The 14207-nt window shown below is 43.2% G+C and overlaps 1 protein-coding gene across 4 annotated transcripts in view; it reads right to left on the reverse strand.

Annotated features, from left to right (window-relative positions):
* Positions 1-14207, reverse strand: part of Nr3c2 (nuclear receptor subfamily 3 group C member 2) — a 348267-nt gene that overhangs the window by 30985 nt on the left and 303075 nt on the right. For all 4 annotated transcript variants that reach the window (XM_029480834.2, XM_029480832.2, XM_029480833.2 and 1 more), the window contains exon 7: positions 3048-3178. In XM_029480834.2, coding sequence (XP_029336694.1) covers positions 3048-3178 — 131 coding nt within the window. The remainder of the gene's footprint in view (positions 1-3047; positions 3179-14207) is intronic.

Below are 14207 nucleotides of genomic sequence, written 5' to 3' on the forward strand. Positions count from 1 at the left end.
GCCAAGGCATTTTTGTCAGTCAGAGGGATTGGTCTCTTTCCTGTCCCTCCCTCTGTTCCCTGTATTTTCCCCTCAAACTTGATCAGAGAGAGCCCAGGAAAGTTTCCCATGTGACCGATGGGTCAACTCCGGTTCTCTTCACTGTTTTTGAACTTTCTCTGTCCAAGCCACTCCATTAGTCATATTCATCCTGGGACGACCTCCTGGCCACACTCAGTTCCTGACCTCTGTGACACCCTGTTGCTTTCCCTTGTGCCATGGCTGTGGCTTTAACAAGAGTCCATTTGCTCTTTATGCAGGCCATGGCCTGGGACCTGACTGTGCCCCTGCAGGCCTGTGTTTACACACATTCCCTAGCTGGGGGTGCCCTTTTGGAACTTCTTGAAAACTTGAGGAGGTGGGCCTAACCAGAGGAAGTAAGTCAATGGGGGTTGGCACCCTTCCTGTCCTTTCCTCTGTTTTCTGTCTGCTACAAAAAACCTCCCCGTCATACGTTGTTGTTACCCTGAACACATGGGGCCAACAAACATTGACTGGGATGTTTGACACAGTGAGCCAAAGCCAACCTTTCCTCAAGTTGTGACTGTCAGATACTTGGTCATAGAGGGCCAGTGATCTTCTGTGAGATTGTAGAATCTAGAATGACTGTCTAAAAAGGACCAGAAGAAACAAAGAATCAAGAGACAACATGCCACTGCAGAAGGGAAGAAAATTCAGAGTCCCTTACCTAGACAAAGGACTACAGAAAGCTAGTGGCCATAGAGAGAGGGGGACAGCCAGCCTCTTCCAAGGATGAGCCCCTGAGTGGTTATCCAATACCAAGTAGCCAGCCCCTAAACCATATATACACAAACAACAAACATGCACTCACCAGGTTTTATTTATGTATTTGTGTGTCTATATGCATATGTAACAATAATAATTAAAGAAAAAGAGGCCATCAGTCTGAAAGGGAAACTGGGGTGAAGGGAGAAAACATGGGAGGGTCTGGAGGGATGAAAGAGAAGGAAGGACATAAAGCAATTATATTTTAATTAAAATTTACTATGTAAAACTAAAGTTAATGTAAAATGTGGATAATGAATTTGTCTCTGATTTGCAATAATTGGTTTATGCTCAATTTTAGTCCTTTTTTATTCATATTACATTCCAATCACAGCCCCCTCCCTTCTTCCCTCCCAGTCCTGCCTTTGCAAATCCCTCCCCCATTAATGCCTCCCCTTTTCCTCCTCAGAGGAAGGGAAGCCTCCCTTGGGAACCACCCCACCCTGGGACAGCTGTCCCAGCAGGACTAAGCACCTCCTCGATTTTAGTCTTAATTTTAGTCTATAGTTTTGTTCTAATAAAGTCAGATATTATAAAAAATTTTAACATGAACAGCAATTCTATTTACCATTTGAGTATCAACTAGGAATAGTAATAAATAATTATTTATGTTTCAAACCTGACTACTGATTTTCAGTCTCAAAATTTCTCCATCCTCTGGACACAGAGTTGGTATAAAAGAATTTACCGTCCACAAAGTCCTCTTAAAGCTTGCCCTCACTACGGCATTCTGACAAGTGGCATCTCCTCCGTTGGTCATTGTCTCCTGGTTTATCCTTGACTTCATTATGTCTGGTTTATTTTGATCTATTTTCCTCTTCCATCTGGGCAGTTACTGAGACCAACTCTGCCACCGTGCTGAATGGACATCCTTGCTCTGCTCATTCTGTGACTGTCGCTGTGTCTCACGGGATCTGCCACTCGCCTGCTGTTCCTCCATCTTTCCCTTCAATTCAGTTGCCCGATGGTAAGTTTTCAGAGCTGCAAACACAGCACTGACCCTGTCACCCTCTGCTCAGAAATCTTTGATAGGCTTTAGACTTTTCCATGGGGCCTTGACTAATCTGGTGCAATCGACATTCCTCCTTTATTTTCCCTGACTCCCAGTGCAACAGGATCAGATGCATCTTGGAAATGTACTGAATGCATGAATGAAATATTTAAAATGAACATTAATGATTAAGCATCTTAAGGCCTCATTCCCACCCTATACACGTTCACTCACACTGCCAAAAGGAATGACACAAAGAGACAATGCATGTGCTCCCCTTGGATCCGGTCTGGAACCCTTCAGAGCCCCTGCGTTCCAGCTAGGTTATATGCTATCCCTTCATCTATAGAACAGAAGTGTCCTTCTCTTGAGCCACCAGCAGACCTCCTCACCTCTAATCTTAGTAAATCACCATGTGTCTCAATGTATTCAAGTTATCTTTGAACTTGTCTTGCAGGATACGACAAGCTCCCCACAGACTAAGACCAAGTGATTGTACCACATATGCACAACCTGACACTTAACAAATGCTTAGTGGTTGGGTGAGGGTAGGTAGGCATGAAGGGCTTCACTGTTTAATACAACCAGTTTTATCATCAGCAAGGAATTTAGTTCATGCAAGGCCAAAAACCCTCCTTTCATCTCTTCCACATATGCATGCATTTCTTTCTTTTTTTTTAAATTTTTAATATTTTTATTACATATTTTCCTCAATTACATTTCCAATGCTATCCCAAAAGTCCCCCATAGCGCCCCCACTTCCCTACCCACCCATTCCCATTCTTTTGGCCCTGGCATTCCCCTATATTGGGGCATATAAAGTTTGCAAGTCCAATGGGCCTCTCTTTCCAGTGATGGCCGACTAGGCCATCTTTCGATACATATGCAGCTAGAGACAAGAGCTCCGGGGTTCTGGTTAGTACATCATGTTGTTCCAACAATAGGGTTGCAGATCCCTTTAGCTCCTTGGGTACTTTCTCTAGCTTCTCCATTGGGAGCCCTGTGATACATCCAATAGCTGACTGTGAGCATCCACTCCTGTGTTTGCTAGGCCCCGGCATCGTCTCACAAGAGACAGCTATATTTGGGTCCTTTCAGCAAAATCTTGCTAGTGTATGCATTTCTTTTCAGAGGGTGGGTACTAAGTACCTGAGCATCATAAATGGCCACTCTCATGCAGGGAAGATGATCTGACAATGTAGGAAGAGTGCCAGAGTGGGTATCAACGTACCTGTGCTCAGTAGCAGCAAAACCTTCATTATGGAGTACTCCTCAAAGGTCAGCTGAAGTCGCACGAACTGAAGGCTGATCTGCCGCATCCCCTGGCACAGCTCATACATGGCAGACTGATGCATCTTCTCTCTGCAAAGGAAGAGCAGCCACATACATCTGAGAAGATGGGTCACCATCACGTCCAGCCTGGCAGCCTGGGCAGCTCACCAAGAGCCCTGAGCCAGTTCCCCCTGTGACTTCAACATGAAGCAGATGTGCAATTTAGAGACAAGTCAGATGCCTCTCTGAGTAACTATAAGTCAATGGTTTCTAAAGCCCTACGAGCTCCCTGTGAGAACATGGTGATGCTGTGATGAGATCACCCACAAACCAGAGCAGCTGTGGTGATGTGGGGTGAAGCTCAAGCCTTGCTGGTTGCCGGTGTGACAGACTGACTGGAAAGGACTGGGTTGGCTGCAGTGAACAGAAGGTGGTCACCACTAAGCTTATTTCTACATGGCCTCTCCTACAGAGGTCCTGGAGTAGGTCTGGTACTGACCTCACCAATATACTTGATACAGGGAATTAAAGGCAAACTAGAAAGGTAAGAACAAGAAGTAGAATTGGCTCTAATCAAGATAAGACAGCAATGTTTATAACATATACAAAAATGTTTCCATTCACACAGCCAACCCATCCCTTCATTCCACCACCCAAATGTTTCCATATAAATTCATACATACAACGAAGAGGTCTTTCTTTTCTCTTTCCTTGAGGGATAAACAAGGCATCATATTGTTTTTAGATGTTTTTTTCAGGAAAAAAAGTGCCTTTTGGGAGGCTTTGCAAACATAGCAAGAGATGACTGGTGAAACACGAAAAGAGTTGCCAAGCCAAAGGGACAGAATGGGCCACAAGGCTGGTGCATTTCAGGTGTATCAAGACAGGTGAGCACCTGTGCTCTAGTCCCCTCCCAGGATGCATCCTGAGCTCTGCTCAGGTGCCAAGCCTCTTCTAAGAGGTGAGGAACCATGAGGGAAATGGGGCAAACTTGGCTATGGATAGTAATAGAATCTTCCTTCTCCTGTCATAAGCTAGAAGCTATGTTAAGACAATATCTACATGCACACGCACACATGCATGCATATAGTAACAGTAGAAGTTTGTAGATCTACTACCAAGAATTAAGCAATAAAAAAGGCTAAGACCTTTTAAATACTTGCTTTTGACTTTTAAACAGTTTCATTATGACACAGTTGAGGCCTAGTCTCTTCCTGCTGGGTCTGACCTGGCTCTTTCTCATCTAAGATAGGAACAACAAGCTTGATGGACTAACCTTTGTTCTCAAATGTGTGTGTTAAGTGTGCGTGTGTAAAATGACACACTCCTGTATTGTCATGCTGAGATTTGACACTAGAGATGATATTCCTCAGTAACTAATTTCCACTCAACATGTAAGTGTGAAAGGTGTCTATTTTAGTAGTGGAAACACTAAGTGAAGTCACTCTAGCTGCTTCAAGCTTTGTGAATAACATCACAACTTATAACAATTTTCTAAAACAACATGTGCATGTGCAAGAGCATGCACGTGTGTGTGTGTATGTGTACATGAGTGCAGTGGCTGTGGAAGCCAGAGGGTGTCCTATCTCTTAGAGATGGGCTATAGATAGGCGTGAGCTGCCTGATGTAGGTGCTGGGGAACCAAACCCGGCTGTTCTGCAGGAGCAGTGCAGGTTGTTAACCACTGAGCTCTCTTTCCAGCCCCTCTTATAATGTTTAATGGTTGGAGGACACATGGATTCTTAGCTTTCTATTGCTGTTACAAAGGACAATCAGAGAGCACCTTTGTGTGCTTCCACAAGACAGAGCTTGGGACAGAACTACTCATCTACCAGCATCGCTTCCTACCAGTGTGGCCCAGGAGAGCCCTTCCATTCCACACCTTCCCAATTACCTGGTCCCAAATATTTTGCCATTTGATGAGCGCATGTTCAAGGGTAACTTTTATTATGCTTTTATTTCCCTTCCAGTGTCACCAATAGCTCAATGTGTTTTTTCGAATGTTTACTGACCATTTCTTCTTTGATGATTTGTCTCTTCATGTTCTTACCCATGCCATTTCATTTATAATCCTTCTATCATTACATCACACTTTCAAAAATAATAACAAGCAGCATTATTAGTCAGGTTCATGGAGCTCAGATTGGCCTCAAACTTGTTATGATGCTGGGGATGTGCTTGAAGTTTTGATCCTCCTGCCTCTACCAGAAGGGTTACAGCAGTAGGATTACAGGCACTCGCCACCACACCTCCTTTATATAGTGCTCAGGGTCGAAAGTAGGCAAGCATTCTGCCAGCTAAGCTACACTGACAACTGCATGGTCCTCCTGGGTTCAAGCAATCCTCCTGCCTCAATGTCCAAATAAGTAGAGTGGCAGGCATCTGCCAAGCTTCCCCACCCTTTTGTTCTTTTTTTTTTTAATATTTTTTTATTATGTATTTTCCTCAATTACATTTCCAATGCTATCCCAAAAGTCCCCCATACCCCACCCCCACTTCCCTACCCACCATTCCCATTCTTTTGGCCCTGGCATTCCCCTGTATTGGGGCATATAAAGTTTGCAAGTCCAATGGGCCTCTCTTTCCAGTGATGGCCGACTAGGTCATCTTTCGATACATATGCAGCTAGAGACAAGAGCTCCGGGGTACTGGTTAGTTCATCATGTTGTTCCCCCTATAGGGTTGCATATCCCTTTAACTCCTTGGGTACTTTCTCTAGCTTCTCCATTGGGAGCCCTGTGATCCATCCAATAGCTGACTGTGAGCATCCACTTCTGTGTTTGCTAGGCCCCGGCATAGTCTCACAAGAGACAGCTATATCTGGGTCCTTTCAGCAAAATCTTGCTAGTGTATGCAATGGTGTCAGCGTTTGGAAGCTGATTATGGGATGGATCCCTGGATATGGCAGTCTCTAGATGGTCCATCCTTTCATCACAGCTCCAAACTTTGTCTGTGTAACTCCTTCCATGGGTGTTTTGTTCCCAATTCTAAGAAGGGGCATAGTGTCCACACTTTGGTCTTCATTCTTCTTGAGTTTCATGCATTTAGCAAATTGTATCTTGTATCTTGGGTATCCTAAGTTTTGGGCTAATATCCACTTATCAGTGAGTATATATTGTGTGAGTTTCTTTGTGATTGTGTTACCTCACTCAAGATGATGCCCTCCAGGTCCATCCATTTGGCTAGGAATTTCATAAATTCATTCTTTTTAATAGCTGGGTAGTACTCCATTGTGTAAATGTACCATAATTTCTGTATCCATTCCTCTGTTGAGGGACATCTGGGTTCTTTCCAGCTTCTGGCTATTATAAATAAGGCTGCTATGAACATAGTGGAGCATGTGTCCTTCTTACCGGTTGGGACATCTTCTGGATATATGCCCAGGAGAGGTATTGCTGGATCCTCCGGTAGTACTATGTCCAATTCTTCTTTAACTTGTTTGCATTATTTTCATTCCGCCTTCTCCCCTCCCCCACCCCTGATCTTTTTCCTCTCTCCCTCTCTTGTCAGGACTTGCTTGATGTCTTTTCTCCAGCTTTGTTTTATTCTGTTGGTTTAAAATTCACCACATGTATTTAACCATCAAAAAGCCAAATTAAAAAAAAAACTGAGAATCTCCGAGTTTTGTCATTATCCATTCCCAAGTATTTGCCACTTGAATAGCTCAGTTTAATCTGCTTCCATTTATTGTGATGACAGCAGGCTTGGACTTTTCCACTACCACACTGGCTCCCTCGCCCTCTGTTCTCTCTCTGCTCTCTGCTTTCCTTCCTTTAACTGGATCAATCCGGCCTTCCTCTCTGTGTCTGTCTCTCTACTGCATTTAGAAAATGCACATGCTTTCTTTCACACTTCTAATGGTTATTTTTGAATGAAGAACTTGCATAGTTAAAAGCCTAGAGTTAATTAGAAGATTTCTTCCAGAAACAGGAAACTGTTGACACTACATCATCTTTCTTCTACCGCTTCCCGGTCTCCACGATAATGGTCTTCAGGCTTGGATCCATCCTGCTTTCCAGTCACAGTCAAAACCATTTTGTTCCTCTTAGATTCACAGGTGTGTTTCTCAATATCACCTTACTGCCTTCTGCAGCACCGAGGGTGGATCCCAGTCCTTACACCTCCAGGCAAGCCCTTCACCAAGTGGCTCCAGGCTGGCCCCACCAGTAGGGCCAGGTGTATAGCAGGGTCTTTGCACATCAACACTTCCTGTTCACTATGCCTCACTTCTGCATTCCATTTCGTACTTATTAAGGAGCATGTTTTAGTGATTCTTTTAGCTGAAGTCCTCGTCTCAACTCATCTCAATGTGTCAAAACCTGACTACTTGGATGCTTTCCAAAGCTCCAGATTTCTAGCTTGACAAGTAATTTCTCCCAGAACTTTAAGTCTACTATTCCATGAAGCCTGGGCCTCCTTCCTGCCTTTGGGAAGAGCCCCATATAGTCTTGAATTTTCTTTGGTAGCATTATGTTTTTCTCCTTAACCCATGCCTGCACCTTCACTGTGATGTGCCTAGGGACTGACTGGTTTGTACTTCTTCTGTTGGAGGCACAGTGCTGCTGCTGATGTGTAGGCATCTGTTCAATTCTGCCATGACCTTTGCTAAGGCCTCTTCACACAGCATCCTTGCTCCAGCCCCATCGTTGACCTCTTAGTGGGATGTTAGCCCTTCTCATCACCTCTAAGTTAACTCCTCTTTTTTCACACCTTTTTCTTACTCTCTTCTTTCTAGATGATTTTTTCCAACTAAATATTTTTCTTTGTCTATTAAACTCACACATTAATATCTATAGTTTATTCATTGTTTATTATTTTTGAGAATTTCATGCACAAGTACTGTATATCATTTCCAGCCTCTCTGTCCCCCTCCAACTACCCATTGTGTACCCCGAATCACTGTCAAATTTATGACCTCTTTTTAAAAATTAATCTTATAATTAAATCAATAATAATTAATTTCTTTAATTTTCTTGTTACTTATACTAAGCTCATTTCATGTTGCTGTGTATAGTTCTTGAATTTTGGTGGCAGTATTTGTTGTGTCAAGGAGCAAAGATGTGCTATTGTTATTCTTGTTACTTGTACTATGAAGTCCATATCATATTGCTTGTGCCTTAGAGCTTGGATTTCAGTGGTGGTTTTCACCATGTCAAGGAGTGAAGATGTCCTCCTCTTTAATTCTTTCAGAAACATCTGTGACTTCCCATAAGGCATTTCTTCTCTTATGGTTATAATGCCACCAGACATTTCAACGTGCTTCTCTTTATAGTTTCTTTCAGATTTTCAAGCTCGTTTTTAGGATGTCAGGATGCACATTTGGCACACGCTTCGGCATTCTTTGTCTTCCCCGTGAACTTGTATGGCACTGGCTTGTAGAAGGAGCTCTATGGGAAGTCCTGACAGTGAGAACTGCTATTGAGTGCTAAGTGCCTTGCTACTTCTGGACCAGTTTTATTGCTAATTCCTTAGCTTCAGTGCTTTTGCTAGGACACATGTAGTTAAATTTGGATTCCACTTGATGTGGTGGAGGCCTGTTTCCTTATTTCATGCTGCTTCATTTCCATGTCCCTGGGCTAGTCAAAGAGTTGCTGAGTTTTATTGTTCTTGGTAGCTAAGTCATGGGGCTCTATCCCAGGCCCCAACCCAGCTGGAATCACAGCATTTTTTTCCTGTTTGTGTTCTAATATGCACCCCTAAAGCAGATGTCTGCACCCCCTCTTCTGTTGGCTAATTGGAGATTAAGCTCAAAGTTAAACAGATCTGCCCCCTCACCCTAGTGTCTCTGTGGAAGAAGTATGGTGACCAGAAAACCTCAGCTGATGTTCCTCACTTCTATCCATTTTGCTTTTGGAAACTTGGCCTCTTATTGGCCTAAGCTCACTGGCCAACGACTCTCTTGGATCTGTCTTCCTCCTTTCCCCAGGCCCTGGGCTTCTATGTGTGCACCACCATAGCTGGCTTTTCATGTGGGTTCTGGGGATTGGCTACATGTCCACGTGTTTACAAGGAAAGCTTGTAACTAAGGAGGCTATATCTCCAGTTCTGCTTGCTTCTCCTTTTGAGGTTGCCTATGCATTTAAGAGGGTCTTTTTTTGTTTTGTTTTGTTTTTGTGCAAAAATTTCTGTGTTTATGAGGGAGAAATGGCCCAGTTCATTTACACCATTTGATTGTTTATGAGATTCTTAAACAGAGGATCCATGTGTACCAAAGCATTTTAAAAGTTGAAAGTAAAAATGAATCTAAGTAACAGCTAAGGATCAACTTTCACTTAGTATGTAGTTCATGACTGAAGAAGAAAGAAAAGAGAGAAGAAATAGGAAGTGTATAAAGCAAGGAAGCGAAGGCATACACATCTTCATATGATGCTGTCAGGAAGCTGACGGGCTACTGGTAACTTATGATTCTTAAGTGGCTTCCAAATAAAATATGACATTTATGAAGATTTCAAATAGTGGGGAGAGGGGGTATTCAGGAGACTAATAAGTGTGTTCATGGTGTTTGATACAAATATGAACTTGACATTGACTTCTGAAAGTGTCCTTATATGTAGAATGGTGTGTGTGTGTGTGTGTGTGTGTGTGAGAGAGAGAGAGAGAGAGAGAGAGAGAGAGAGGCAGACAGACAGACAGACAGAGACAGAGAGGCAGACACAGAGAGACTTTACATTGCTGTGGAGGTTAGAGGACAACTTAGCATGACATCCTGAGGAGGAAGGTACCTTGTGTGTTTGAGACAAGGTCTCTCACTAGCTGGCTTCCTGAGTAGACTAAGCCTGGCTGACTAACCCCAGGGATCCTATCACTACCTCTCTAGCATGAGGATCATAAGCCACCATTGCACCTCACTATTTAATGGGAGTTCTGGGATTCAACCTCAGGTTCTGGTGTTTATGGGACAAGCACTTTACCGACTGGGTAGCTCCCCAAACCAGTCACACTTTTGCTGGCCTGCCCTTCCTTTTCCACAGGGGAGCAAGCACTTTTGGCTTTGCATGGAGTTGCCACACAGATCCAGAGGCTCACAGTCCTGTGACTTCTGAGACCCAGGCTTTGCACTAGCAACACTCAAATGCCTCCACTCATTCGAATCTTGTATAGATATAGGAAAGAACTATGCAGAAGTTCCCAATGCATAAAGTACCGTGTGAAGGTTAGTTCTTTAAAAATATAATTGCAATAGAGAAAATATTTCTAGAGAAGTCAGCACTCATTTTGGTTGAAGCAAGCCAAGAAAGCATCAAATCCTTGAAATGAATTTTCAAGGAAAAGAACCATTTTATTATTATCACTTCTATATATAGGCCAGTACACCAGGGGAAGAGGAGAGACAAGGCAGATGTTCACAAGGTAGAAGTGACTTGCTTAGTGCTGAACATGAGAAGTAAACACCTTCATGTCAAAGTGTTTCTGTTACTAAGACGTGTTAGCACAATATCCACTCACAGAGCAAAGGTTGGAGAGATGCAACCCTGTCTGGAAGCACCTGAGAGGGCTCGTGTGTGTGTGTGTGTGTGTGTGTGTGTGTGTGTGTGTGTGTGTGTGTGTGTGCGTGTGTGGCAATACACCTAAGGAAAGTAGTTTTTGTCACGTGGGTATGAACTGAGCCCATTAACTCTTTGTTTATGGGCCTTGCACAGCCTTGCAGCCCACATGGCTGTGTTTAGGGACAGTTCCTGCGTACAAGAGTTGAGCTACTTCTTGCCAACTCTCATTAACTTGTAAGGAATTATCAGCCTGTTTATGAGGAATGTTGTGAGGATGTGAGGAAGCCACTATCCAAACTCTGATGTTCTACTTTCTCGGGCACTTTGGCCCACATGAAGACCTTTCAGGTCTGTCCTCTGTCATCCAACGGCACAGAGATCTCCAGCAGGAAACTGATTTTGTAACCAATGAGTCCATTGTTTATCCTTTATTCTGCATTATGTATGCACTTGTGTGCTTCCAGATCCCTTTGCAAAAGAGGAAGATGCTGCACTAAGTATAGCTTAAAATCCATGGAAGTAGGCTGGCCATCTTACAAACATGCTTAAGTTCACCACAGTATTTTGCACAATTAGCTTTCATGTGCAGAAAAGTACTTCAAAAGAAGTAGAAGCAAGGATAATATTTTGGCATGATACTGGTATTAAAATTTCTGCCTGTGCAGAAAGATTCTATTATATGATTTTATTCATATAATGATTGCATCTTGTTTTGAACAAAACGATCAGGTATCATCAAGTGAGATTGTACTTGACTACTTTGGGAAAGAAAAGGAACTCTGTATCCTGCCTTTAAAATCCAAGAGTAAATGCACAGCTCCAAGGCAGCCTTGAACTGAAATAGAGACTGAAATAGATCGGGCAAGGAAGTGGAGTTACAGATGACTGTGAGCTGACTGCTGTAGGTGCTGGGAATCACACTTGGGGTCATAACTGAGCCATCTGTCCAGCCCAGCATGAATAGATCTTTATGTTGTACATCAAGTCAAATAAGTCTGTCTGTCACCAATGACAAACACTGTATGGTTTCACCTCTGTGGGGTTCTCTGAGTAGTCAAGTAGAGTAGGGACTTGGTGACTATAAGAGACACAGCTTCAGCTTCATTCGATGTGAAATTTCCCTTGATTCGCTGCACAGCTATGCGATTGTATGTCACTCCCCTGAGCTGCACACCTGAACGAAGGGTCAAGACAGCAAGTCTCTTACATACTTGTTGGGGGGGGGGAGGTGACTGTTTTCAAATCATCATCTTACTATATACGCTGACAGAGATTACGAAAACTAAAATTGTGTTTAATCACTTAGCTTCTGCCAAGGCTTGTGGGTTATTGTTTCTCCTTTCACATGACACAGACATCTCTTCTCCATTTCCACAGCTTGCTCTGTCTTGCTGTCTTGTCAGTCCTCTGTGTCACTGTCTGTGTGTTTTACTGCAAGCCATACTCGAGGCTTTTAGAAAGCAGGAGACGTAAAAGTTCTTTAATAAACCATGGTTACAAAAGGTCACCTGGAAACTGTCCCCAGGGTCCTATTTGTTATAGTCCTGATGCCTTATGGGGAAGACAAAGATGGGCTCCATGTCTCATTTATGTCCTCCATAAGCTTCCATTTAATTGGCATAACCTTGTCTCACTGGCTGATGCTCTCAATGCCTAAGGAAAATAGTTTGGCAGCTCTGCCACCTGTGGGGCCCCAGGAAAAGACTGATGGTGCTGTTTATTCCAGATTCTTTGGCAACTGCGCACCAACCTCTTTTCTCACTTACACACCTCTGAGGTGTGTAAGACAGCACTTTGGGAAGTATTGCAAAAAGACTACTAAAATAATCCGCAGTCAACCCTGCAATAGACCCGAGGGACCGCCCGCACTGTGTTATCTGCCCTTCTCAAGACAGGGCATATATCATTCCATGATTGGTTTTCATAGGGCACATGAAATGTTCAAAATGATGTGAGGTGAGTGGCAAATAAATATCTCACAGTGATGGGTACAGGTGAATCTAAGCTTCCAGCAGCCGAGCCGTTGCACCAAGGTGAATGCCCTTGAGTTTCTGGACTCGCGGAGCAGTTCCGTCATTAAGGACATTTGGTTTTCTAGTAGCCAGCTAAAACTTCAATACATTGCTTCTAGGACCTTGTGCAGTGTGTCATCATGAGGCAGCACGGGTCTGGTAACAGTGAGTCAAGTAAGTTGAGATCACAGGAGATCGGGGCACTACACACTACATCATCAGGTTAGGATAAATCGAACATTCTGTTCTGTGGACAGTGTAACAGATGGCTTCTGACTCGTGCTTATCATTAAAAAAAAAATCCACAAAATCTCCAGCATTTAGAAACTGTCCCTTCCTCCAAACCTTAACTAGAATAAAAATTACCTCAATTTGAATCTTTAAATTATTCAAATTTACTGTTTCTCCTCCCAATGATGGTCACACATTTTTTGCTAGCTATGCTCCTGATTTGCTCTTTGTAGGATGTAGAGTATCTGTAGTGGAGAGCTCAGCCGTCAGGTCCTGCGATCAGCATGAGAATTGTGTCTGCTCTTATTTTCCTAGACTGGTGCCTTGGAGAGAGACTGGCAGCCCAGGGTCTCTGGGACATCTATTTATTCTCCAAACATCACACAGTGCATTCAGTACTAGTTAGTAACCAACCTGATGTTCTCTTTGTCACCTAAAATGATGCACCCCCCTGTAAAGAAATGCACTTTCATAAAGCCATCGTTGGACCTCAATTTCTGCTGACTTCAGTGAATGATAATTGAAAACAGTATGTGACAAAAACTGAGAAGGGGCCTGGTGACAGTCATGGAAATGTAGGGAGAAAGAGCATTTGGGTTTTTTTCCCATGAATATTATACATGACATTTAAAAACATTCATTCATGATGAAACATAAAAATTACTTAATATAGAGAACAGGGTGATAGCCCCGACAGGTGAAATACTTTAGCATGTAAACATGGGGAGCTAAGCTTGAACCCCCAGACCACATGCTAAAAAATTAAAACAACAAAAAAGACACCAGGTGTGGTGGCATTCGCTCATAATCTCAGTGTTGGGAAGGCAAACACAGGCAAGTGCTTGGCGCTTGCTGACCAGACTCCCTCAGCAAAGTAGAACAAGAGGCCCTCATCTCAAAAAACAAGGAGGACAGCTCCTAAGGAATGATGGCAAACTGATTTTTTTAAAAGATTTTATTTTTATATTTTGAGCATTGATGTTTTGCCTGCATGCATGTCTGTGTGGTGGTGTGAGATCCTGGAGCTATGGACAGGTGTGAGCTGCCATGTGGGTGCTGGGAATTAAACTGAGGTCCTCTGGAAAGGAAGAGCAGCCAGTGTTCTTTACCACTGAGCCATCTCTCCAGCTCCCCATCTTTTTGATTCTTGATTTGAAAGGGAAATTTATAAAATCCTCACTCTACTCATAAACTTATTCCAAGACACTTCTTAGACGGTTAAGTGGAAGCAACTGTTACTTTAAGGTTTAAACTGTGGTCTGCCGGGCCCAAAGCTGAGTTCTAAAACACAGAACAGAGGCCTAGCGCCAGGGAATGTTCAATAAATGCTTACTAGCTTAAGACTCGTTACCCCAAACTGCTATCTAGTTGGGCTGCTGTGTACACAGC

This window comes from Mus caroli, unplaced genomic scaffold (genome assembly GCF_978045245.1).
Source record: "Mus caroli unplaced genomic scaffold, Mus_caroli_1 scaffold_10, whole genome shotgun sequence".
NCBI classification, from domain to species: domain Eukaryota; kingdom Metazoa; phylum Chordata; class Mammalia; order Rodentia; family Muridae; genus Mus; species Mus caroli.